This window comes from Pan troglodytes, chromosome 17 (assembly GCF_028858775.2).
Source record: "Pan troglodytes isolate AG18354 chromosome 17, NHGRI_mPanTro3-v2.0_pri, whole genome shotgun sequence".
In the NCBI taxonomy this organism is placed as follows: Eukaryota; Metazoa; Chordata; class Mammalia; order Primates; family Hominidae; genus Pan; species Pan troglodytes.
The window spans coordinates 68,719,564-68,744,399 of record NC_072415.2 but is presented as its reverse complement, the minus strand read 5'-3'; the positions used below and the strand labels follow the sequence as shown (position 1 = coordinate 68,744,399).

Here is a 24,836-nt window from a genome sequence, read left to right as displayed (position 1 = left end):
TATTGACATTCAAAGTACTTAGGCTGGGCACGGTGGCTCACACCCGTAATCCCAGCACTGTGGGAGGCCAAGGCACGCAGATCTCATCAAGCCAGGAGTTTGAGACCAGCCTGGCCAACATGGTGAAGCCCCATCTCTACTAAAAATACAAAAGTTAGCCGGTGTGTGGTGGTGCACGCCTGTAGTCCCAGCTACTCAGGAGGCACAAGAATCGCTTGAACCCAGGAGGCGGAGATTGCAGTGAGCTGAGATCATGCCACTGCACTCCAGCTTGGGCGACAGATCGAGACTCGGTCTTAAAAAAAAGAAAGAAAAAAACCAAAGTACTTCTAAGTACCTAGAAATATCCTATTGCAGGGACCATGGCCTGTGGGCCAAATGTGTTCAGCTACCTGATTTCTGTAAATAAAGTTTCACTGGAGCACAGCTACACTCATTCATTCACATATTCACAAATGTCTATGGCAGCTCTCCTGATACAACAGCAGAGCTGAATAACTGGCTGCAAAGCCAAAAATATTTACCATTGGGCCCTCTATGGAAATAGTTTGCTAACCCTTCCTTTAAAGAATGTCTTATTGTCCTTTTGTTAAAACTACTCTTTTAAAAATACCAGTATTTAACATACATATACAATTTCCTTTTCCATGTTATTGTGTGCAGTAGTGGTATACCAGATTAGAAACACAGGTTAAGATCAGATCATAGAAGGCCATGAAGAATGGAACAATGATATGAATTGTAATCATTTTATAGAAGGGGAAAGTACAAGTATTAAACATTCAAGGGGAGACAAAAGAATCAAGAAAAAACCGAGCAATCAACGACAGAAAAACTTTCCCAAATAAACATAACCAACAACAGCCAACCAAAGTGTTTAGATAATCTGCATGATATACTGTAGAATTCACACCTCATCCATCTTTGCAGATCCTGCTCCTTTTCCTGCCAATTTGAATTACAGTCCCATATTAACTCTAGCTTCTCTACAAGGTCCTCCTAGACCACACCAGTCCACCAAACACACTTTATAGACACAGTCTCCTAACTGCACTTATTTTATAGACAACTGTTTTTCTAAGTGGCCAGCAAGGATATATTTTAGATATTCTGGGCCACAGAGTCTCTATCACACATTCTTCTTTGTTGTTTTTTGTTTTACAAGTCGTAAAATACAAAAACCAGTCTTAGATCATGGGCTATATGAAATAGGTAGCAGCCTGGATTTGGGCCTTAAGCAGTCATGTGCAGACTTGTTTCATGTTTTATCTCACGTAATTTCACCTTAGAACGGTGAGCTTTTCTTCATGAGCATGAAGAAAAGCTGCCTTATCCAACTAGATTATAGTAAACTCCTTGAAAACAGAAACTCCATCATATTAAACATGTATGTGTGTGTATACACACACACACACAGACATAAAATCCCTCAATACCTAAAATTCTGTCTTGTCCATATTAATTATGCATTAATGAATGATTACTGAATGAATTTCAATCATAATTGTCAAGGCTGAAAGACTGAATAGATGCAAGAGGTGAAACAATAGTGCCAGGGTGTGACAGAATCAAGGTTAGCAAACTATTTTATTGCTTGAAATATTAATCCTCATTCATTTTGAGTAGTCTTATGAAGATGCTGTCATAGCATTTATACTGTTACCCAAGATTTAAAATTCAGTGATAATGTTGATTATTTCATATGGAAAAAATGTATACAATCAAATTAATATCATTAGTAATATTATCTACCTCATAGGGTTGTTAGAATTAAATAGCTAATCCATGTAAGAAGTGCTTAACACAGTGCTTGGCAAGTAAGAGACATTCAATAAAGGTTAGCTCTTATTATGCAATAAGAATATGGGGATATTAAAAGAATATTAAAGCTAATTTCTTAACTATGCTTATTTCTGAAACAATTTTAGCTTTTCCTTAAACATTTTTTTGAGTAACTATTATTTTGGTAACCTGAAAATGTCCTCTAAGGCCTCCTGTGATCACTATATTTACTAGGTATTCTTTTCTAAGCATCCTAGTTCGATTTTATTATATTCAATATGCCATTCTTGTTAAATGTGAATCATCATATCACAAGTCAACCAGTCTCAAATTCTGGACTGTAGACCAGTGGCAGCACAATCTGCAGTCCAAGGTAAAATGATAAAAATAAGCACAACAAAGCTGTCTTTTATTCTAAAATTGTCTTTTCCATTTTTAGGTGTTAAAGTGTTCTTTCTTTTAAGAAACAATGGTGACTATGATGACAGAAAACATAAAAAGGTGAAGCTGCCTGTTAGTGCTCTTATTTTGTGAAATTTTATTTTACTAGTTTCTGAAATACCCAAGTGAAAGAACCTGTATTAGAAACAATACAAGGATTACTAATTTTGTAAATAATTAGAATGAGATTTGTAAAAATAGGGATGCTGTATGCTAAATATAATTTTTATGATTCAGAAGTTTACCAGGATCTCATAAATGAAATTAAGAAGCCATCTCATCAAATGCAACCAAGTGATGCTTTAATTAATGTCTATATTGATATAGAGAAAATTAAAAACACTTGGCTTTCCTTCCCCACAAAAGAACAAAGATCAAATTGAAGTACAGATGATTTCTCTTCCATTACAAGAGGCACAGGAGAAAAAGAAGACTCTGTATCTCTTTTTGTTTTACTGATTTTCCGTATGGGCACTGGCTTTCAGCTAAGATGATGCTTATACATACCTAACTTTTCTTTCTTTCCTTTTTAAGTTACATTCCTGTAAGAGTGTGCTTTGAAGTAGTTTCTGAAAGTCCTAATTTAGAATTTTTGATTTAATTTAAAAACTGCTTTATGACTGAAACAAATGTACTTTGCTTTTTAAAAATATCTCTATTTTTATCTTTAAAAAATATATAATCAAATAGAATGTATTATACACCCTTTAGGGGACAAACCATAATGCTGTTTTTAGGTTCTTCTGCTTCTCCTCTTGGTACATTTACTATTTGGAATCTTTATTCATTAATTTGATCTATTTATCCATCACCTAAAATAGGCCACTGTTTTTTCTAGGTGTTGAGGATACAGCAGCAAACAAAACAAAATTCTCTATCTTCCTGGATCTTTCATTCTAGAGAAGTACAGACATAAATTTAAATAAACACAGAGATATCTTTTTGTGTATGTATCCAACTAACCAATGGTCTTAAGTGTTGTGGAGGTAACGCAAGTAGACAGGTAACACTGAGCAGATGTAGAGGGTAATTTTAAATATTATGATCAGAGAAGAGCTCAGTGAGGTGAACAAGTCATGTGGTTACCTGTGGAGACCATCTCAGCCTGAGTAGGCAGCAAGTACAAAGACTTGCTGTGTCCAAAGGAAGGCAAGAAAGCACATGTGACCAGAGTAGAGAGGGATGGAGATAAGAAGATATCAGGTTGAAGAGTGAACTGGTAGCTAATGGTGTTTTTACTCTGAGATGGAAAAACAATAGGAGAGTTGGCATTTTTTTTTAATGGGGTCTCCCTATGTTGCTCAGGCTGGTTTTGAAGTCCTAGGCATAAGTAATCCTCCCACCCTGGCCTCCCAAAGTGCTGGGATTACAGGTGTGAGGCCACCACGCCTGGCCACAATAGGAGAGTTTTGAGCAGAGGAGGAATAAGACCTGATGTGATGTTTTAAAAGAATAATTCTTACTGCTATATTGGTAACAGACTGGGGTGGGAGCAAAGCAAAACAGGGAGAAGTTAAGTGGCTACTGGAATAATCTAGTTGAGAGACAACGTGGCTTGGCCCAGCATGCCAGCAGTGGACGTTGGATTCTACATATATATAATGAAGGTACAGCAGGCAGGATGGGCTGACAAAAACGATTTGTGTGTAAAAGTGGAGTCAGGAATGAATTCGAAGTTTTTGGACTGAACAACCAGAGGGTGCAGAAACTGAAAGAAAGAGGTTAAATAAGGGAAGATGTGTTAAATTTTGGACATGTTTTATTTAAGACGTGTCTTAGTCATTCAAGAGAAGATGGCAAACAAGTGTTTACATACGTGAATCTAGGAGTTCAAAGCAGAGAAATGGGCTGGAAATAGAAATTAGGAGTAATCAACCCAAATAAATGTAAAGTCATGGGACTGAAGGATAAGACCAAGAGGGCGAGAAGGAAACCTTTTTTAGTTTATTTGTTTTAGAGACAAGGTCTTCTCTGTCGACCATGCTGGAGGTTGACAATACCTAAATCAATAAAATTCTGTCTTGTCCATATTAATTATTCATAAATGAATGATTACTGAATGAATTTCAATAATAATTGTTGAGGCTCACTGCAGCCTCGAACTCCTGGGCTCAAGCAATCCCACCTCAGCCTGTAGAGTAGCTGGGACTACAGGCCTGTGCCACTATGCCTGGCTAATTTTTTGTTTTTTTGTAGAAATAGGGTCTCAGTATGTTTCCCAGGCTGGGAGGAAACCTTCTGTTAGAGCCTTTTACACGTTCTCATTCCTATAATAAACTGCATGAAAGCAGGATTTCTGCAGCTAAAAGTGCACCTTCTACTCAGCAGGTATGCAATGACTGTTTTTCCATGGTCCAGGTTCCACAGCCCCATTTCTAAGCTCCCTACTTAACAGAATTTTAGGCAGCATTTAGAACCTCCTGGAAGGTCTGCCATCCTTAGGGCTCAGATGTTCCATGCCACCAAAGAATTTACATAGCTTGGGCAAGACCCTCAGAGTCTGTGTCTATCTACACTAACAGCAAAGGGTGTCCAGGTCAGTCTCGAATGGAATCAGGGCCGGGTCTGACTATAGCACATTCCCAAATGTACATGGTTGTGGGGAACTAAGCTATCAACAAGGATTTACTCTGAGTCATCAGCAATGAAAACATTTACAATTATTTCTAATCTCTTGTAGACAGTTTGAACGGGCTCTTTTCTTGTGGTTTACTTATTTGTATTATTAAATTTTCACCCAGTTTGAGGAAAGATGTAAAGTGTCAGAAAAAAAAGTGAAGAGAAGAAAAAGAAACAGAATGGGCAACATTTCGAGATTCTAGGGCTGCAGATCCAGTGACTGAAGAAAGCACTTCACAGCCTCGTGGGACTTGTCACCCACACGGACTAGACACTCACACTATAATTCCTGTCTTTGGCACCAGAGAAAAAATACCTTTAGGACCTTCTCGTGTCACAGATCTTCTCCCAACAGCATGAAATCACTTTACAATAACTTTTTTGTCTTAAATAGAGTAAGCATCCCCAGCTGACCTTGCTTCACTGTCCAGCCCCCAAGCTCCCAGTGCTGTTTTTTGAAAAAAGTCCGTTTAATTCTTCTGATCTCAATAGGGATGAGCTTAACGTTCCCAAATTCTCCAACCCTTCTCACCCCAACCAACCTCCTCAAAACTAATCTTCACCATCTTGAAAGACAGGTGAAACCCATCTGCCTCTCATCAGACTTCCCACCCCAAATTCAGATTCCACAACTGCATGCCCTTTGTGCTTGCCACCTCTTGTTAGGCAACTGTCCCCTTCTCTCTGTGTGACTCCACAGAAAAGTGGCCTCAAATATTTCCTTTAGTTCCCCCAAACAAAGCTAAGACCATTTTGTAGCCTTTAACAAAAACTGACTGAAGGCAGGCGAGGAAAACACAACACCCAACATCAAGTATCCACTGCTTTTGGATTCCAGCAGCCACGCTTCTTCCCTGGCAGGGCCTTGCTGACTTTCTTCTCCCTCCTTCATGGCCATGTAGAAGTCCTCCATACCCGGCTTTCTTCAGGAAGCCCAGAACCTTCCCTAACCAGAGTACTCGTTAGCACCGTAATACTCTGGAGATCTGCCCCCAAAGACAATTTTTTACATTATGGTAAGTCCAGAAATTCAAAAATTTATGTACCTAGCATAACAATATTTTGTTTTTGTTTTTTTTTTTTGCATATCCAAAAGCCCAACGTGTTTTTCCTAGAACAGAAAAAAATTATGCCACTTCTCTGCTAGGCCTTGCTAGTTATTCCCTCCTCACATCATTACTCCTTTGCACAAGCAATAATCCCAAGTCACTATTATCCTTTGCCTCAATCCCAAACTCTGAAACAGAGTTGTCAGGAGGGTTTAAGAAAATAATGTGGCCAGGCAGGGTAGCTCATGCCTGTAATCCCAGTACTTTGGAAGACTGAGGCGGCTGGATCACCTTAGGTCAAGACCAGCCTGGCTAACACAGCAAAACCCCCGTCTTTACTAAAAATACAAAAAAATTAGCGGGCTGTAGTGGCGCACGCCTGTAATCCCAGCTACTCAGGAGGCTGAGGCAGGAGAATTGCTTGAACCTGGGAGGTGGAGGTTGTAGTGAGCCACGATCACACCACTGCACTCCAGCCTGGGCGAAAGAGCAAGACTCCATCTTGGAAAAAAAAAAGATAATGCAAAAATAAGACGAATAAAGAAGAAGAATGAAGCAGCAGCAGCAGCATGTAAACATTTAGTACATTTTATGGTACATACCATGTCCTCAATAAAAGATAAAAATCCATTATCATTCATACCCAACACAGCATTTAATATGTTATTGTAAAGGTCCCCAAATAATAGTCCATTCCTGGATAAACCCTTATGATTAGGAATTGAATATTTGTTAGTTTTTTATCTTCTAAAATTTCTAGCAAATAATAAGCACTTAATAAATACCATTTTGAATGAATGACTTTCCTCTCATCAAGTATTTACTAACCTCTACACATAACAGAATATTAAGAGACAGTTTCTGTTCTTAAGGCATTTATAAAGATGTGTACAAATAATTATACTGTAAGACAAATCTTTGTCATTTGAGAAGTTCAAAAAACTGCTAAGGGGTTCAAAGGCAGGCCAAAGTTACAACAATGGTATAAAGTAATGGTTCTAAGTGGGGTCTGGGAACCCCTAGTGCAGTTCCTGAGACCCTTTCGCGGGGTCCACAAGGTCATAAAGATTTTTCATAATAATATTGAGACTTTATTTAGCTTTTTCATTCATTCTTTCAGGAGTGGACACTGCAGTTTCCAGCGTTCTGTGACCTGTAATAGTGCGACAGACTGAATGCAGAAGCACATAAACGAATCCAGCTCTGTGATTAAGCCAAGACATTAAAGAGATCTTCAAAATGAAAACCAATGCCACTTCTCTAATAGACTTTTTTGTTTTGGAAAATTTGTTTTTCCACGAAAGTATTATTTCTGTTACCATATAATGGGTTATTCTTTTTAAATAAATTAATATTTTTTAAATGTCTTAGCTTTAATTTCAAAGGTGGTAAATATCAGTATGTATTACATGTATGTATTATCTCTAACCCACATAAGAGCTCTCTGGGGTCCTCAATAATTCTTAAGAGGGTAAAGGAGTCTCGAGACCAAAACTTCAGGAACCCTAATACAGCCATTCCAAACCTAACAAGGAAAATAGTTTTACTTCGAGTTTCATGTTCATGGTGAAGTCAAGAAGAGAACGTGGTAACCTGGTTTGATGGAGGGAGATGATGAGTTCGGCGTCAGTCTTTCCCAACACCTTGCAAAATGTTCATGAATTCCTGCACCCCACCCTCTGCATTCATCACCTCGCCTGCGCTTCTTCCCAGCCTTCCTTAGGTCTCCCAGAGCAGTGTCCACATCCCTTTCTTTTGCATTTTAAGTCCTCTGGATGACTGCCCCATCCTAGGGGTCCCCTGACAGCTTTCCTTCTCTCACTATCCTCCGGGGTCAACCTCGACTTCTCCCTTTCACCAGGGGCGGGGGTGGGAACAGGGAGCGAGGCAGCCGCTGGGCCACTTTTGCCTCCACCCTCCAGAGCCCTGGGCCCCGCTCTCAAACCCCAGGCGTTCCGGGGAGCTGCTGGGTTCCGCTCCGCCTCAATGACCGAAGTCCTCCCCACCTCCGCTCACTCACGCCGGCGGCCCCCGCCGCGCTCAGCCCCACCGACAGCGCCCCCACCTCCCCACCGCAGCCCACCCCGCTCGACCCGCGCGCCCGGCCTGCCGCGGCCCCGAGCTCACCTGAGGCGGAGGCGCCCGCGACTCCCCGCCAGCTCCGCCAGTCTCCTCCAGCCCCGGCCCTCGGGCGCCTGATCCAGGCGCTCGCTGAGCCTCCGCAGCAGCGGCTCCCGCAGGCGGTTGAGGGTCGCGCCGGCCGGAGGGGCGAGCAGCGGCCCCGTGGGGGCGGCCGAGGGCGGCAGGGCCTGTAGCGGGTCCCCCAACAGCGACATGGCCCTCGCCGGCGACCCCGGACTGCCGGGGCTCCCGCCCGCCCCGTCACGGGCCTCGGCCCCGGGGCACCTTCCGCTCGCCTCCGAGCCGCGGAGGCAGGGGCGGAAGAACAAATCTGGCAGCGCGGCACGGCCCTCAGAGGAGGAAGCTCCGCTCCCCGCCCCAATTAGACAGGTTTGCCGAGGGGAGCCTGGCCGGCTGGCCGCGCCAGCCGCGCAAAGGGGCGGGGCACCCGGGGGGCGGGGCACGGAGCCTCGAGGGGCGGGACCTTGGGCCTCGAGGGGCGGGGCGGGGCTGCCTACTGTGTGCGTGCGGCTGCGCGCCTCCCTCGCCCTCCCCCGCGTTCCCGGGCTGGCCGTGGCGCGCGCTTCAAACCCGGCCCTCCGGAGCAGGAAAGGACGGGTGGGTGCAGCTGGAGGAGGAAGCGGTGGAGGAATTACGCCCCGGCAGCTCCTCTACGGCGGGGAAGCCTGCGGCGTCTGGGCTTCCTGAGACCGTGGGAGGAGGCCTGCGTACTCACGCCAGAGAGCGGGGCAAGCGGTTCTCAGTCGCCGGCTCCCGCCCGCAGTCCCCGGCGGGCGCTCTCCCCTGACTCAGGGACTTTCATGTGCCCGGCGACACACCAGCATCCTGCAGTGGGCAACCTCAGCGGACGCTTCCTCGTTTTAGGGTTAGATGTGTATGGCATTGCTAGAGGGAAGAAGTGCTGGAGATCCGGATACTTGAGTTGGAATTGGCCAAAATCTTTGCCTAGACTTTTAAACAATTACTACTTTGCAAACTGAGCTGTGGCATATTTAGGGCTAATCAGATCTTGGAAATGATTGTTTTTAGCAGGAATCATCTGGTTTACACCGCGTCAGACTGCCGCCCGCAATCTCCGTCATCAAAGCAGGCAACCCTGTAGAGGATGCCTTTCCCTGGAATGATCCGGAATGGACGACACCTGAGCTCTCTCTGCCAATCTTAGCAACATCCAAGGCCATTATCCCTTTGAAAACTATGGCTTCGTTTGGGACAAAAAGGAAGTAACTTACGAAATGTGACCAGTCAGGTAGTTCCCTACACGAGGCTTCCTGGCCCAATTTCTGTTGCCATTAGCTTTTCATCACCCAAGGCCGCAGGATTTTCTGACCAATAATTTGGATACCTATATTCTTATACATGTTGGCGAGGTAGGTGCGCCATACAGTCTCCACCACATTCTAGCACAAGCAGTCATTAAACTTCACTCTAGCATAAGTTAAGAATTCAGACTGCAGTGAGATGGCTAAGAGCATGAAAGATCTGATCGATTCAAGTGTTAGGAGCTTGAATAAGTTTCTTAATTTCTCTGCCTCATCTATTAACACAGGACTGACAATGCAGTTTATATACAGTTGTTGCCAGAATTAAAGGAGTTGATGTATGTGAAGCACTTAACTCGGTAACTGGCACATCGTAGATAACTCAATAAATGCTATTACCCTTACACATACAAGTGCCGTTTCATACTCAGTTTGACTTGGCAAGCCTTTCCCAACCACTTCAGGTGCCTTCCTGTTTTGTCCTCAATTACTGTACAAATATTTTCTGAGGATCTATTACCTGCATGTGCCAATTATGGAAATAAAATCTTCTAGTCTTTACTGGAATCCTGCCTTTTAATTTAAATTCAACAGAGGTTTTCTAAATTTAGACTTCTTAGAAAAGTCTGCCATGTACAAAGTGTTGCTTATGCAACCTCTCGTGTGCATACGAGTTAAATGGGTGCCAGTATTATTTACTCTTAGCCAATATAGCTCAGCTGGGCACTGTTTTGACCTCGAGTTGTACGCCCCCACCCTGGCTTCCCAAGTGACTGCCTCCCTCGTTTTACCCTACTCCCAACCTTTTTTTCCACCTAGCAATTTTATACCCTATCCAGTCACTACCCGCCACCCTCCATCCTCTACCCAAACTGACATTACATTTTTTGACTGGTCTTTTTCTCTTCTCAACCAAATGTTAATATTTCTATGACATAATTTCACTCCTGTGGTTCTCTTATGGGCATAATGGTATAGTAGAATGTGACCTTTAAAGTTAGTCCTGAATTGGAAACTTGATGTTGCTGCCACTTACTAGTCTAGTGGTGGAACTTAGGTGACCTACTTAACCTCTCTGAGCTTCAGTTTCCACACCTGTAAAAAGTGGAAAATAATAGTACCTAATAGTGTTATATAGCGTCAGGGAGAAGTATGTGCATTGTATATTAGTACTCTTAAAACTGCTACATCAATTTTGGGAACAACGTAAATAGTAATTCAGCTTCCTTTTCTATATTAACCGTTACGTTTATATAAAGATAGGAGAAAAATTGGGGGTAAAGATCTGGCTTTTAAATGTCCCTTAAAAGTTCATGCATGTCTATAGATAATAGCCTTGGGAGTTCTTCCTCATTAGTTCAAAGTGAAATAGATCTTTGTAAATCCAGACAATTGGCAGGAAGCTTGTGGTTTCAATATATGGAACTCCATTGATGTAATCTTCAAAGCACTCATAGGTCTGGAAACTGACTCATAGAATTTTTTTCCTTTATACAGTTTAACTATAGATGGTACTCCAACTAAAAAAAAATGCCAGAATGATATATTATTTCACAGTTGGACAGGGTTTAAAAGACTCAGTGCAGGAGAAAACCTGCTGGTCCTTGGATCTGTATACAATGGAGGGAAAGGAAGCAGGAGTGATGTGGCTTAAATGGCTTTCATGGCCGAGCATGGTGGCTCACACCTGTAATCCCAACACTTTGGGAGGCTGAGGCAGGCAGATCACGAGGGCAGGAGTTCAAGACCAGCCTGGCCAACATGGTGAAACCCCGTCTCTACTAAAGATACACCAAAAAAAATTAGCCAGGCGTGGTGGCACGCGCCTGTATTCCCAGCTACTTGGGAGGCTGAGGCAGGAGAATCACTTGAACCCAGGAGGCGGAGGTTGCAGTGAGCTGAGATTGTGCCACTGCAGTCCAGTGTGGGCAACAGGGCAAGACTCTGTCTAAAAAAAAAAAAAGGCATTCATTGTCTGCCATCCCTTATTCCATGCTCAGCCCACTTTGTGACCTCTCTGACTCAGCCTCTGTAGGAGCCACTCAGGTGACCCACAGACACAGGCTCAGCACATCCCCTGCAGCCCATTCTTGCCACCGTCTTCCAAAGGATTAGGGAAATTTTCTCATTTCGATTTCAACTTTGTAATAGTAGCTAAGCATCATGCCAGTATTCCACACTCTTCCTTCATGATGAATCATCCAGACCTAAATAGTTGATCCTGACCATGGAAAGTCTACACCTACTTGTCTAAATTGATTCATTCACTCAATCATTCATTCCGTCATGAACACATATTCTTGGGGCCCCAGGCTCTGTATCAAATACATACTGTTAAAGAATAGTTTTTATTTGATTAATTTATTTATTTTGAGACGGAGTTATGCTCTTGTTGCCCAGGCTGGAGTGCAATGGCACGATCTCGGCTCACGGCAACCTCCACCTCCGAGGTTCAAGTGATTCTCCTGTCTCAGCCTCCTGAGTAGCTGGGATTACAGGTGCACACCACCACGCCCAGCTAATATTTTGTATTTTTAGTAGAGACGGGTTTCACCATGTTGCCCAGGCTGCTCTTGAACTCCTGACCTCAGGTGATTCACCCACGTCGGCCCTCCCAAAGTGCTGGGATTACAGGCATGAGCCACCGCGCCCGGCCTTAAGAATAGTTTCTATAAGAAAGTTTAAATCATGATGCAACAAATATGCAATGAACACATATCAGAGATTTTAACTCATTAACTAACAAGGGAATCAGAAAGGTGTTACAATTACTTCAGAGGAGAACCCAAAGACCAGATAAATATGTCAGCCCATTGAAATGAAGTTGCTTCCTAGATGCAAAACTAGCTTCTTCCACAGTGGAGGAGGGAATGCAATTGAACCTCCACCTGACAATTTATTTAATTATAAACAAGATTCACTTGCATCACTATCAGTTTTCTGTAAGTTCACTGTGATCTCAGAGTTGTAAAATAGCCTAGTCATGAGACAAAGACGAAGACAACCCAGGCAGATGAGCTAGGCGGGATTCCCACACCACAGTTCGGTCTTCACCAGTTTTCCCTTAGAGTTTGCAGAATACAATGTTGACCAAACCCGATGTCTGCTTAAGACAAGGAACAGGAGGAGTAAGTGCTCTGTTGATAGCAAGAAGTATACAAATCCAGGGGAGAGCCCTTCAGTCCATGTGGAAAGATGAGAGGAGATGGCTTGGGAAACAGGGTAGAAAGAATACCATACTGTAGGCCGGCCGCAGTGGCTCACACCTGTAATCTCAGCACTTTGGGAGGCCAAGGCGGGTGGATCACGAGGTCAGGAGTTCAAGATCAGCCTGACCAACATGGTGAAACCCTGTCTCTACTAAAAATACAAAAATTAGCCAGGCATGGTGGCAGGCAGCTGTAATCCCAGCTACTCGGGAGGCTGAGTCAGAATTGCTTGAACCCGGGAGGTGGAGGTTGCAGTGAGCCGAGGTCGTGCCACTGCACTCCAGCCTGGGTGAGAAAGCGAGACTCCATCTCCAAAAAAAAAAAAAAAAAAAAAAAAAAAAAAAGAATACCATACTATAAAAGCACAGAGCCAGAAAACATCACAGCAAGGTTGGAGAACTGCAGTTGCTCCAGGAGAGCTGGGGATACTGATGGGAAAGGGACAGAGACCACGATGTAAAAGGCAGTGAAGACCAGATTATGTCATGCCAAAAGCTGAGATTTTATTCTGTAGATACATACCTACCACAGAGCCATCTATGCCCCACTGGTGTTATACAAGATGCTTTTAAGTCATAACATGGATGAACATTTTTATCTTAATAGTTATACATTAATACAGAAAAGAAAAATAGCTGCCAATCAAAATTGCCATTTCAACTAATAGTATTGATTAGGACTATATCAAATTTACTTGTTAAAATTTGATTTTGTTTAAGGAAGTATATTAAATACCCAAGAGAACAGGTGGTATGTGGATATGTCAAAACCCCTAAAGCTAAATGTTTACAGTTTGAGAAACACTGCTTTAAGTGATGGAGAGTAATTGAAATATTTTAAGCAGGATAGTGATTTCACTTTTGGATTTTTGAAACATCTCTTGGGCAGCAATGTGGGGAGGGGAAAGAGTGGAAGTCCAAGTAGTATTCTGGTAATGTAGATGGGGAAAAAAGGCCTCCACCAAGAGCCACAACATTGGGCATGGAGAGGAGGGGCAAACTGAACAAATATTTGGGATTATTTTTTACTAGTCTGTGGCTGTGCCTGGTTGCATGAATCACTATACTTTAAAGAATGTTTAAACTTTTTTTTTTTTTTTTTTGAGACAGAGTTTTTGCTCTTGTTGCCCAGGCTGGAGTGCAATGGCATGATCTCAGCTCACTGCAACCTCCGCCTCCTGGGTTCAAGCAATTCTCCTGCCTCAGCCTCCTGAGTAGCTGGGATTACAGGCATGCGCCACCACACCCGGCTAATTTTTGTATTTTTAGTAGAGACAGGGTTTCACCATGTTGGTCAGGCTGGTCTCGAACTCCTGACCTCAGGTGATCCACCCGCCTCAGCCAACTTTCAAATGTGTTATTCTACATTCTACTTGGTTTAGTCAGAAGGAAATGAAACAAACTTTTCTGGTGTATGGAATATAGTAAACGTGCAGTAGAGAGGGCAATGGTATTAGATTTAGCCTTGTTGTTAAATGAGTAAGTGTGAAAGGTAGAGATGACAAATTATTCCCAAGAGAAGATTCATGTAACTGTATCATCAGCAGTTTCTCTGTGATACACTAGGATTAAATAAAGCAGAATTTAAATAACTGAACATTCCATGTAAGTGGACTTCTTCAGAAAAGGCTTCCTATAGTCAGAGTTTAGGGCTGGATCTTGAAGGAAGGGATGGATATGTTCCAAGTGGGGGAAATGAGAAGGTGCAAAGGTGCAGGAGGTGGATTTTAATATGTGGCATTCAAGGGATGGGATAGACATTGTCTTGGAAAGAAAAGTGGCTAATAAAAGGAAATGAGAGTTGTGAGAAGCTGTGGTTGAATGAGGGCTTGGAACACTAGGAGGAATGAATAAGGTTTGAAGGGCCGGGTGCGGTGGCTCATGCGTGTAATCCCAGCAATTTGGGAGGCCGAGGCGGGTGGATCACTTGAGGCCAGGAGTTTGAGACCAGCCTGGCCAACATTGTGAAACCCCATCTCTACTAAAAATACAAAAAATTAGCCAGGCGTGGTGATGCATGCTTGTAATCCCAGCTACTTGGGAGGTTGAGGCAGGAGAATCGCTTGAACCCGGGAGGCAGAGGTTGCAGCGACCCAAGATGAGATTGCGCCATCACACTCCAGCCTGGGTGACAAGAGCAAAACTCTGTCTCAAAATAATAATAATAGGGTTTGAAGGTCCAGGGATATAAGAACAATGGTTGCAAGAGTATCCAGTTGCTCTAGAGCAAAATTTCCCAAGTTATGTCCTGGGGAACACCAGTTCCTTGAAACACATTATTAGTGCATTACTTACAAAAAGAGCTCCATGGCAAAACTAATTTGGTAAACGCTGTGTTAAAGTTTTTCAGGTTTCTTTTCTGTGTGTCTCAGAGCCTTTAAGAAACTGCAATATGTTGTGGCTTCACCGGTATATAGAGTGTCTCCAAACTTCTTTACTTACTGGGCCTGTTTTTGCTAAGTGTGTCCCAGAACTAGTGTTCTATGGATTTTCCTTTAGAAAGTGCTATCTTAGAACATACCTAGTAGATCTCAAAACTCACAGGTGCTGCCACTTCTCCTCTCAGCTCAATCAACTCTCCAGGTGGCACTGACTCTCCTCTGCTTTTCCTATCCCCCTGACCTACCCCAGCTGATGCCCCAAACCACTATCGTTCCACTTCACATCCAGGAATGGTTGTAAAACTTCAGACACATTTTTTAAAAATGGTAAAGCAACAAGAAAAAGGTAAGAGATTCATCAATTATTTGAGACAAGAGTGGTTTTCAGTATTGCTTAGACTGGTTGGCAACTTTTTCTTTTTTTTTTTCCCCAAAGTGAACTTTGGGATTTCTCTATTTGATGTATGTTTATCCATGTATACATTTTTACAGATTTGTATACATTGAGGTATGGGATTGAAGAACCTTTATAGGGAGACTGCATGTATTTCTGTCTGTCTCCACCCATCCCTGTCTCTGTGTAAAGCATCCCACCTGGCTCCTACATTGAAACAGAAGTTGTAAATTCTGAAGAAACTGTCCAATTTGCAGAAAGGGCAATAGTGCATTGCAAAAGGTGGTTGACATCTTAGAGCAGACACCACTTGGGTAGGAAGGGTATATTATAATGTAGTAAAGCATCCTTGCAGTTAATTTTCAGGTAGAAATGTTGAGGCCTGATAGAAAAGGATAGTTTGGCAATGCTTTATGAGATGGAAGACATTTATATGTACTTGTTCATATGGATATAGACAGCTTCTCCTTTCTATTCAAGAGAAGCTATCTGAGCATTAGTATTACAATAGGAATAACACCAGGCATTATTACAAAAATGGCATTGTGATAGGAAAAGTCTTGAATCAGGCCTAATTTATTATCTACAAAGCAAATCATTAAGAAACTCTGAAACTTAAATTATCACAGGGGACACATTTCAACTGTGGGTGGAAACTTCAATTGGGATGTTATTTCGAATGGAAAATGGGATTTTCAACAGGGTAATAACTACATTAATCCACAGAATAGTTTTTTGAATGTGGAATAATAACAAATGCATTGGACTATCATATAATTTATGAAGAAATTCATTCAATAATATTTACCAACCACCAATCAGTACACTCTTAGGTTTTTTTTTCTTTTTTTTTTTTTGAGACAGAGTCTCGCTCTGTCGCCCATGCTGGAGTGCAGTGGCGCGATCTCGGCTCACTGCAACCTCCGCCTCCCGGGTTCAAGTAATTCTCCTGCCTCAGCCTTCCGAGAGTAGCTGGGACTACAGGCGTGCGCCACTATGCCCAGCTAATTTTTGTATTTTTAGTAGAGACAGGGTTTCACCATGTTGGTTGGCCAGGATGGTCTCGATTCCTTGACCTCGTGATTCCCCGCCTCGGCCTCCCAAAATGCTGGGATTACAGGCATCAGCCACCAAGCCTGGCCACTCTTAGGTTTTAAGAGGAATGCTGGCCATATCAGCGTTCCTTCCTCTCCCTTGGCTGTACCTAAGAGTTACATGAGGGATAAAGAATTCCTCAAAAAGCTAAACATAGAATTACCATATGATCCAACAATGCCACTGCTAGGTACATACCCCAAAGAATTGAAAATTCTTTAAAAAAATGTAGTATATCCATACAATGGAATCATATTCAGCCATAGAAATAACGACATTCTCTTTTCTTTTTTCAAAAATAAGTGTCTGTTTGTTGTTTTTATTTTTTGTTTTATTTTTGTTTTGAGACAGGGTCTCACTCTGTCTCCCAGGCTCGAGTGCAGTGGCGCCACCTCGACTGACTGCACCGTCCGCCTCCCAGGTTCAAGCAATTCTCGTGCCTCAGCCTCCAGAGCAGCTGGAATTACAGACGTGCACCACCATACCCAGAGGATTTTTGTATTTTTCAGTAGAGAGGGGGTTTCGCCACGTTGGCCAGGCTGGTCTCAAATTCGTGGCCTGAAGTGATCAGCCCACCTCGGCCTTCCAAAGTGCAGGGATTACAGGCGTGAACCACCGTGCCCAGCTTCTTTTTTATTTTTGGAGATAGGGTCTCCCTTTGTTGCCCAGGCTAGTCTTGAACCCCTCCTGTGCTCAAACCATCCTCCCACCTCGGTCTCCCAACGGCGTATGATCCCTCCCACACTTGGGATGACAGGCATGAGCCACTATGTCTGGCCCATACAAAAGGAATGATATTCTCATACATGCTCAGCATGGATAAACCTAGAAAGTTTGTGCTAAGTGAAATAAGACACAAAAGGACAAATATTGTACAACTTTGCTTATAGGAGGTACTTCACATGGTCAAATTCATAGAGACAGGAAGTAGAAAAGTGATTGCCAGGGGCTAGTAGGAGAAGGGAATGGGGAGGTGTTGTTTAATAGGTACAGAGTTTCTGTTTGAGACGATGAAGAAGTTCTGGGGATGGCTGTACACGCTGCAAACGGACTTAAGGCCACTGATTTGCACACTCAAAAATAGTTCAAAGGTAAATTTTATGTTATATATAGTTTATCGCACACACAAAAAGAATCATACTGATATCTTGGCTGTAGTCCCCAGAGACAGTGATTTTAATTGGTTTGGGTGGGGCACAGGCAACAGTGGTTTTAAAAGTTCCTCAGATGAGTCTGATGTGCAGCGAGGCCTGAAAAGGGATGGACCATCTCCAGGGCAGCTGGCTCAGCCTTGACTGCATATTAGAATCATTTGGGGAGTTTAAAAATGTACCTAGATCTGTGGCTAAAGTAAAAAAAAATTCATTGTACACTTAAAAATAACTAAAAGCATAATTGGAATGTTTGTAATACAAAGACATGAGAAATGCGTGAGGTGATGGACACCCCATTTCCCCCGATGTGATTATTATATATTGTTTGCCTGTATCCAAATCGCTCACATGTCCCATAAATATAGATACCTGCTGGGTCCCCATAAAAATAAACAATTTAAAAAAATACACTCATGTCTGGGTCTTACACCCAAGATTCTTACTTGATTGGCTTGGGGGTGCTGCCTGGTCATTGAGATTTTTTTGTGTTTCCTAAGCTGATTCTAAAATGTGGGTAAGGCTCAGAATCATCGCTCTTGAGAAAGCCTAGGATCATTTCACCTTTGGAGAAAAAGTACTTAACATATGTCATTGAAGAAATCAGAGTCATGGGGCTGGGGGGGTGCTTCTGGTGAGAGTCAAGGGGCCAAATTCTCTATATATTGCCATGTATGTATATGCAGTCAGAATGTGAAAAATGGGAGAAGCAAAGACCAGTAGAGGGCCCAGGAGAAAGGGAGTAAAGATCCATCTATTAGGCTCACTCCTAAGGGAGAAAGGCTCTTTATTCTTCCAGGCATCCAGCTCCTACCAGCTGCTGCTGCTGCTTTTTTTTTTTTTTTTTTTTTTTCTGAAACCGGAGTTTTCCTCCGTCACCCAGGCTGGAGTGCAGTGGCACGATCTTGCCCCACGGCAATCTCCACCTCCTGGGTTCAAGCAATTCTCCTGCCCAGCTGCTGGGACTACAGGCACATGCCACCACGCCCAGCTAATTTTTATATTTTTAGTAGAGATGAGGTTTCACCATATTAGTCAGGCTCGTCTCAAACTCCTGACCTCAGCTGATCCACCCACCTCAGCCTCTCAAAGTGTTGGGATTACAGGCGCAAGCCACTGCGCCCGGTCCTTCCTACCGGTTTCTAACATAGGCACTGCTCCTCTGCTCCCATACTTCATCCCCAATCCCTATGTGAACCCCTCTCCCTGCCCAGGAACAGTTCAGAGCTGACCTTTCCAGCCAGAGTTATAAAAAGCTGGGGATGTTGAGAGTGTCCCAGTGAAGGGACCGTAGGCTGGTGCATGAAAAATAAGCCCGTTTACCTTTAAAGGACCACTGAGGTGGTAGACATACACCATCCCCTGATGAATTCTGACCGGCTTCAGCTTTTTCTCTCTCTCTCTCTTTTTTTTTTTTTTGTCTTTTGTCACTCTTATCTGCCTTGGTATTTGTATGTCTGTTCTTCTGTATAGATGCTTTCTTAGTCTGCTCATTAGGTTGCATTACATTCCTGCTGTCTTATTTGTGAAAGCCCTACTCCAGTCCTAGGTCCTTGGAATCAAAGCCAACTAGATGAGGGGTGGGGTGGGGATTTAGACATGCAGCTGAAAGGCAATGAGGGATCAGGGTGGCACCTAGAAGACAGGAAGTGTGGAGACAGTTGATGGCCCAGCTCTGCTCTGGGCCTTGGAGTAATGGTGGTTCCTCATTAGTCCAACCCATTCCATCAAGGTAGAAGTCTATTATAAAGATTTCAGCAGATGACTCACCCGATCGTAAAGAGACCACACTTGCCAGCAATGTCTTCTGTGTACTATGCCCCTCTTCCATTTACAGGTGTCCTTGGGAACCAAGCGGACATTGACAAGGAGACTTGGGCTTCCAGATCCTGACTCCATTCAGATACAGCTGCCAAGGGGCACAGAATTTAAAACAGAACTCATGTTTTCTAGAAGCCTATGATCTAGTTGTGGAGATAAATTATACAAACAAAAAAGTGACAGGCAAGGTTTTGGACATTAGGACTTCTTTATTGTTGATGTGTGTAGTTCAGTAGTTTTCTGGAGACTTTTGTCAAAGGGCCTATGGATGAGCAAAGAGCAAAGAGAAATAATTTTCCAGGATTAGGAATGGTGGGTGCAGAGAGTTAAAGGAATCTTTGTGAAGACTGATTATGAAGGCATGATTCTTTCTGCATAATAAATTGTGTACTTTATTATTATTAGTTTAAATGTGACAACCATGATCATTCTTGGTTAATATCGACATTACCCTTTGCAGGTAAGCACACTCAGGTAGAAAGGTGGTTAAATACTGTATTATATACCTCCAAGGATGACCTGTTCTCAGTCTTCTGGGATTTCTGATAGAGGGAGTTTAGCAGACTCTTCACAAAGTGTTAGGTGCCAAGAATTGATTCAAAGCTCCTGATCACTGGGCTGTTCATTCAGAGTGTGGGAGTTCCTTGGTGTGGTACACTGTAGACACATTTAAACAGAGGGCAGTGTGGACTGGATGTTCTCTGAGGTCCCTTTACTTCTGAGGTTCTAAGTAGTAAAGGACTTTGGATAAGGGAGAAACTTAAAAAAGTTACAGTGGCTGAAGAAAGCCTAAGAGAAAAGTAGGGGCCTAAATTGTACCTGAAGGCTGGGCAGAGTTGGAAGGACATATTAGTTCCTCCAGACAGGAGAACATATGATCAGAGACTACCTGTGGACAATTATCACAGATCAAAGACTAGCTGGGGACAATGATCACAGTGACTGCAGGATGGTGGAATACTTATGAAGCAAATAATATGTAAATAAGATTTATTTGTGTCAGGGAGGGGGCAGCATTTAAATAACTGGCAGTTGAAAATTGTAACATATTAGTTATATGTCTAAAATTAGATGTTGAGAATAAACAGCTATTTCAGAAGAATGGACACAGTATTAAATTAAAATACAAGTAAGATTTATTTGTCGAAGGAAGTGGGAGAGGAAGGTACATGTTCAGTTGACTCAACAGTTTAAATCATACCTAAGACATTTACATATCAGCTATATGCTAATCCTTATATGATAATTAGTAATTAAATTCATTTTGCAAAAACATCAGTGAAAGCTTTGCTGTGAAACAGTTTTGTAGGAGGCTAGTTGAAATTACTGTTAAATGCCTATTTGAAAGGGCAATTAGTTAGACTATAGTTCAAGCTTTTCACTAAGTGACTTAGTGAGTTATACTTAATGAAGTTCTGTTATATATAGATCAGAGGTCCGAAGCTCTTGGAAATTCTTATATTTTAATAAAGTAAGCAGTCAAGAACTGTTTAATGATAATAAGAGTAGCTTGACACAGATACATATTTAGTCACCTGTTTAACAATCACAGAATGTCAGCCCTAAAGAGCACCTTAGCTGACCTAGGCCAAGACCTTCAGAATCAGACAGTCTTGTAGCCTGGAGAGATTTTTCTCTGTCTCTTCCTAAACCTCTACTATAGTGGTTCTTAAAGTGTGGTCCTGCCTCAGCAACATCAGGGACCTTTTGAAAAATGCAAATTCTGGCTGGGTGTGGTGGCTCACACCTGTAATCCCAGCACTTTGGGAGGCTGAGGTGGGCTGATCACTTGAGGTCAGGAGTTTGAGACCAGCCTGGCCAACATGACGAAACCCTGTCTCTACCAAAAATATAAAAAATTAGCCGGGTATGGCGGCACGCACCTGTAATCCCAGCTACTTGGGAGGCTGAGCCAGGAGAATTGCTTGAACCCGGGAGGCAGAGGTTGCAGTGAGTCGAGATCTGCCACTTTACTCCAGCCTGGGCGACAGAGCGAGACTCCATCTCAAAAAAAAAAAAAAAAAAAAGAGTTAAAAACATGCAAATTCTTAGGCCCCACCTCTGATCCCCTGATTGACTGAATCGAAACTCTGGGGTGGACCCAACAATATGTAGCTTAGTAAGCCCTCCAGGTGATCCTGATCCACACTGGGGTTTGAGAACTGTTTCCCCACACTACAGCTTCAAAATATCTTGAGGAAATAACTTCTCTTAGATCACTCTTAGCCACACAGAGAAATACTTCCTGTTTTATGTCTAAATTTATCTTCCTAAAGCTTTGAAGGGTGGAGCACACTATCTTCAGAAGTGTAGATACTTTTTTCACATTCCTTTATGGGCAACATGCTAGGATGCATCTCAGCAGAAGGGTGGCCAAGCCTGGGAGGAGATGAAGACAGAGCTGGCACTAAGCAGGGATATGGGGAAACAAGGGCTGATCTTAGCCATTATTTGATTATTTGATAATCCAAGATTCACTCCAAAGAGGAGCACAGCATAGTCTGGTTCAGCACCTGGGTTTTTAAGACTAATAACACTGAGTCAGAGATTCACAAGGTTGTGGGGGGAATCTTTGGACCTAGGTAGTAGAGATAAGATGATGGGAATCATCTATACTGGCCAACGTTGTTCTAGAAATTGTCTGAATAAAGCATAACAGAATAGAGAAGGGTCCAACCCTCTGGGGATATAGCATTGACAAGGAAAAAATGACCTCAGATGACTGGCTGCAATTTAGGGCAGGATTCTACTGCTCCCCTCCCCCTCATTTCTGCCAACCCAGCATTAGCTAAGAAATCCAGGGATCCAGGATGCACAAGTAATGAGGGCGTAAGGAGCACATAGGTGGTCCAACTGTGCTGCTGAGGTCTTCCCAGCACTGTTTGGGATCTGTTCCAGAGAAGGGAAGGACTGTGCAGATAGTTGGTGGCTACTGCTTTGTCTGCCTAGAGTGGAGTAGCACTCTGTTCTCAGAAATACTGCTTTCCACAGTGTGGTTTAATGGGATCCCCCAGTTTCTGACTGATCTGCTTCCCTAACTCAGTGATTGGCTACAGGTAGGCATGTTCCCCAAATTCAGTCCTGAGACTTCTGACCTTCAACCAGATGGAAGATCTTGGGTTTGCTCAGGTGGCAAACCTGTGAGGTATGAGTCTGAGCTGTTCGGTGGCCATGTCCCACAGGCTGTGCAGAAGAAGCCAGTCTGTGGTGGGAGAGAGTGGCTGGTGCACTGAGAGAAGCAGAAACAAGAGACAGAGAAAGGGTGGGTGGTGTTCCAGTCCCAGGTGTGGTCAGTCCTGAGGTCCAGCTCATACCCACCTTTCCTGCAGTTCAGTTGGGTGAGCCTACAAATCTCCCTTTTGTGCCTAAGCCAAATTGTCCCTGTGGATACAGTGTCTAACTTCTTGTCATCTTTCTGAAGATGCTTTAACTGGCAAAGCATCCCTCAGGGTTTTATTTTGGTTTTAGAGGTAATAATGATTATTTTATTTTATTTTCCCAGTGGATAAACAATCATCCTATGCTATTTCTTTATTGTGATGAAATATACAATACATAAGATTTGCCATTTTAACATTTTTTAGTGTGCAATTTAGTGGCTTTAAGTACATTCACATTGTTGTGACATCACCATTCATCTCCAGAACTTTTTCATCTTCCCCAACTGAAACTCTATACCCATTAAACAATACCTCCCCATCTCAGGCAACCACCAGAGGATTTCCAGTCAAAAGTAGAATGGTGGTTTTATTTGCATTCTAATACTTCCCTGAGAACAGTTCTTGAGGCCTTTGAGACATTGGGCAGATTAACTTCAGGAGAGAGATGAGACTCCTAGGTTCCTTCCCATGGCTACACTTTTCCAATTGAAATTCACCAACTACTTTTCTATCTCGCCTCAGTAGCGTGAGCAACCTTAAGTTAAACAGGCAGGACTTGGAGGGTCTAATTATAATGCAATTTTACTTTTTAACTCCCACTATTGCTTTAAATGTATTCTGTGGAATTAGTCTTTGTCCCACCCTCGATTAAATTTGGGACAATATGACTATTCCATTTATTCATGTGCAATAAAAAGGTCTTGCAATTAGTAATTAAAATGTCCAATCTTGGGTAATCATCACATAATCAAATCTAGGAGGCTCCTCCTTTCCCGAGCTCAGATGAGAAGCCTGCAGTGAGGAAGGAAGGAGGTAGGCTGTTTCCATGTGATTCCATCTAATGCTTTTACCTTTTTTTTTTTCTTTCTGAGATGGAGTTTCACTCTTTTTGCCCAGGCTGGAGTGCAATGGTGCAATCTTGGCTCACTGCAACCTCCACCTCCCAGGTTCAAGTGATTCTCCTGCCTCAGCCTCCCAAGTAGCTGGGATTACAGGTGCCTGCCACCACGTCCGGCTAATTTTTTGTATTTTTAGTAGAGACGGGGTTTCACCATGTTGGCCAGGATGGTCTCGATCTCTTGACCGCCCACCTTGGCCTCCCAAAGTGCTGGGATTACAGGCATGAGCCACCACACCCGGCCTGCTTTTACCTTTTCTTCTGCTGTTTGCCAAGTGTGGTTTCTGACCCTGCAAGCATAAACTGCAGGAAGGGAGAAGAGGTATGGGGTACAAGGAATGCTTACTTGGCTGGTACTGTTATGTTGAGCTAACAGGGGGCTCTAGAAACTTGGCAGATGTTTAGAGCTCTCCATTGGCCATATTAATAGACACTTCTTCAAAGACCCAACCCTCATCACTGGGTATCTCTCATTCCTAATTTCCCTAGCTGGGGCAAGTACAGCTCTATTTTGGATGGCCATTTCCTTCTTCTTCAGCTCTTAGGAACTTTAGATTATTTATGGCTTACCCTACTGAGGTTTTGCTGCCCCTCTAGGTAACCCCCAGGACAAGACCTAAATTGATCCTTTGTGCTAGCTCTTGCTTGCATGAGGACCCCCAAAGGGATTAACAGCCCACCAAAGTGGCATTAAAATTACTTCATAATGAAAACATGTGAACAATTAGCAGCCACAGAAAAATATTAAACTTAAGCAGAACCTGTCAGTCAAGAGTTTTGTGTCCTGCCAGAAGCTGACTTCATAAATCAAGGAGAAATAAACTCCTTCCCAGACAAGCAAATGCTGAGGGAATTTGTCACCACTAGATCAGCTGTACAGGAAATGCTCAAAGGGGTCTTAAACATGGAAGTGAAAGGTTAATTTTCACCATTATGAAAACACACAGAAATATAAAAGACACACAGGACTAAATGAAATAGAGATTTAAAAATATGAAGGACTGTTGAAATGAAAAGCGGTTCTTTGAAAAGGTAAACAAAAATGATAAACCACTAGCTAGACTAACAAAGAAGAGAGAAGATCCAAATAAACACAATCAGAAATGAAAAAGGAAACATTACGACTGAAACCACAGAAATACAAAAGATCATTAGAGACTACTATGAGTAGCTGCACACTCACCAACTAGAAAATCTAGAAAGTTCACAGTTC

At 42.8% G+C, this 24,836-nt stretch overlaps 2 protein-coding genes and 1 long non-coding RNA gene across 12 annotated transcripts in view; 1 reads left to right on the top strand and 2 right to left on the bottom strand.

Annotated features, from left to right (window-relative positions):
- MALT1 (MALT1 paracaspase) overlaps nt 1–8,227 on the bottom strand; it is an 80,670-nt gene extending 72,443 nt beyond the window's left edge. For all 10 annotated transcript variants that reach the window (XM_523938.9, XM_001141643.8, XM_063795761.1 and 7 more), the window contains exon 1: nt 8,019–8,227. In XM_523938.9, coding sequence (XP_523938.2) covers nt 8,019–8,227 — 209 coding nt within the window. The remainder of the gene's footprint in view (nt 1–8,018) is intronic.
- On the top strand, nt 8,226–9,862 carry MALT1-AS1 (MALT1 antisense RNA 1). The gene is made up of 2 exons (XM_009434076.3): nt 8,226–8,402; nt 9,063–9,862. The coding sequence occupies exons 1-2, from the start codon at nt 8,226–8,228 to the stop codon at nt 9,258–9,260; spliced, it is 375 nt and encodes a 124-aa protein (XP_009432351.1). The 3' UTR covers nt 9,261–9,862.
- A 1,762-nt stretch (nt 9,863–11,624) lies between these two features.
- Nucleotides 11,625–21,341, bottom strand: LOC134808619 (uncharacterized). The gene is made up of 4 exons (XR_010151957.1): nt 21,229–21,341; nt 19,852–20,002; nt 19,295–19,433; nt 11,625–11,964 (listed from the first exon to the last, which is right to left on the bottom strand). It is a non-coding gene; the product is annotated as an uncharacterized LOC134808619 (long non-coding RNA).
- Nucleotides 21,342–24,836: the final 3,495 nt, after the last annotated feature.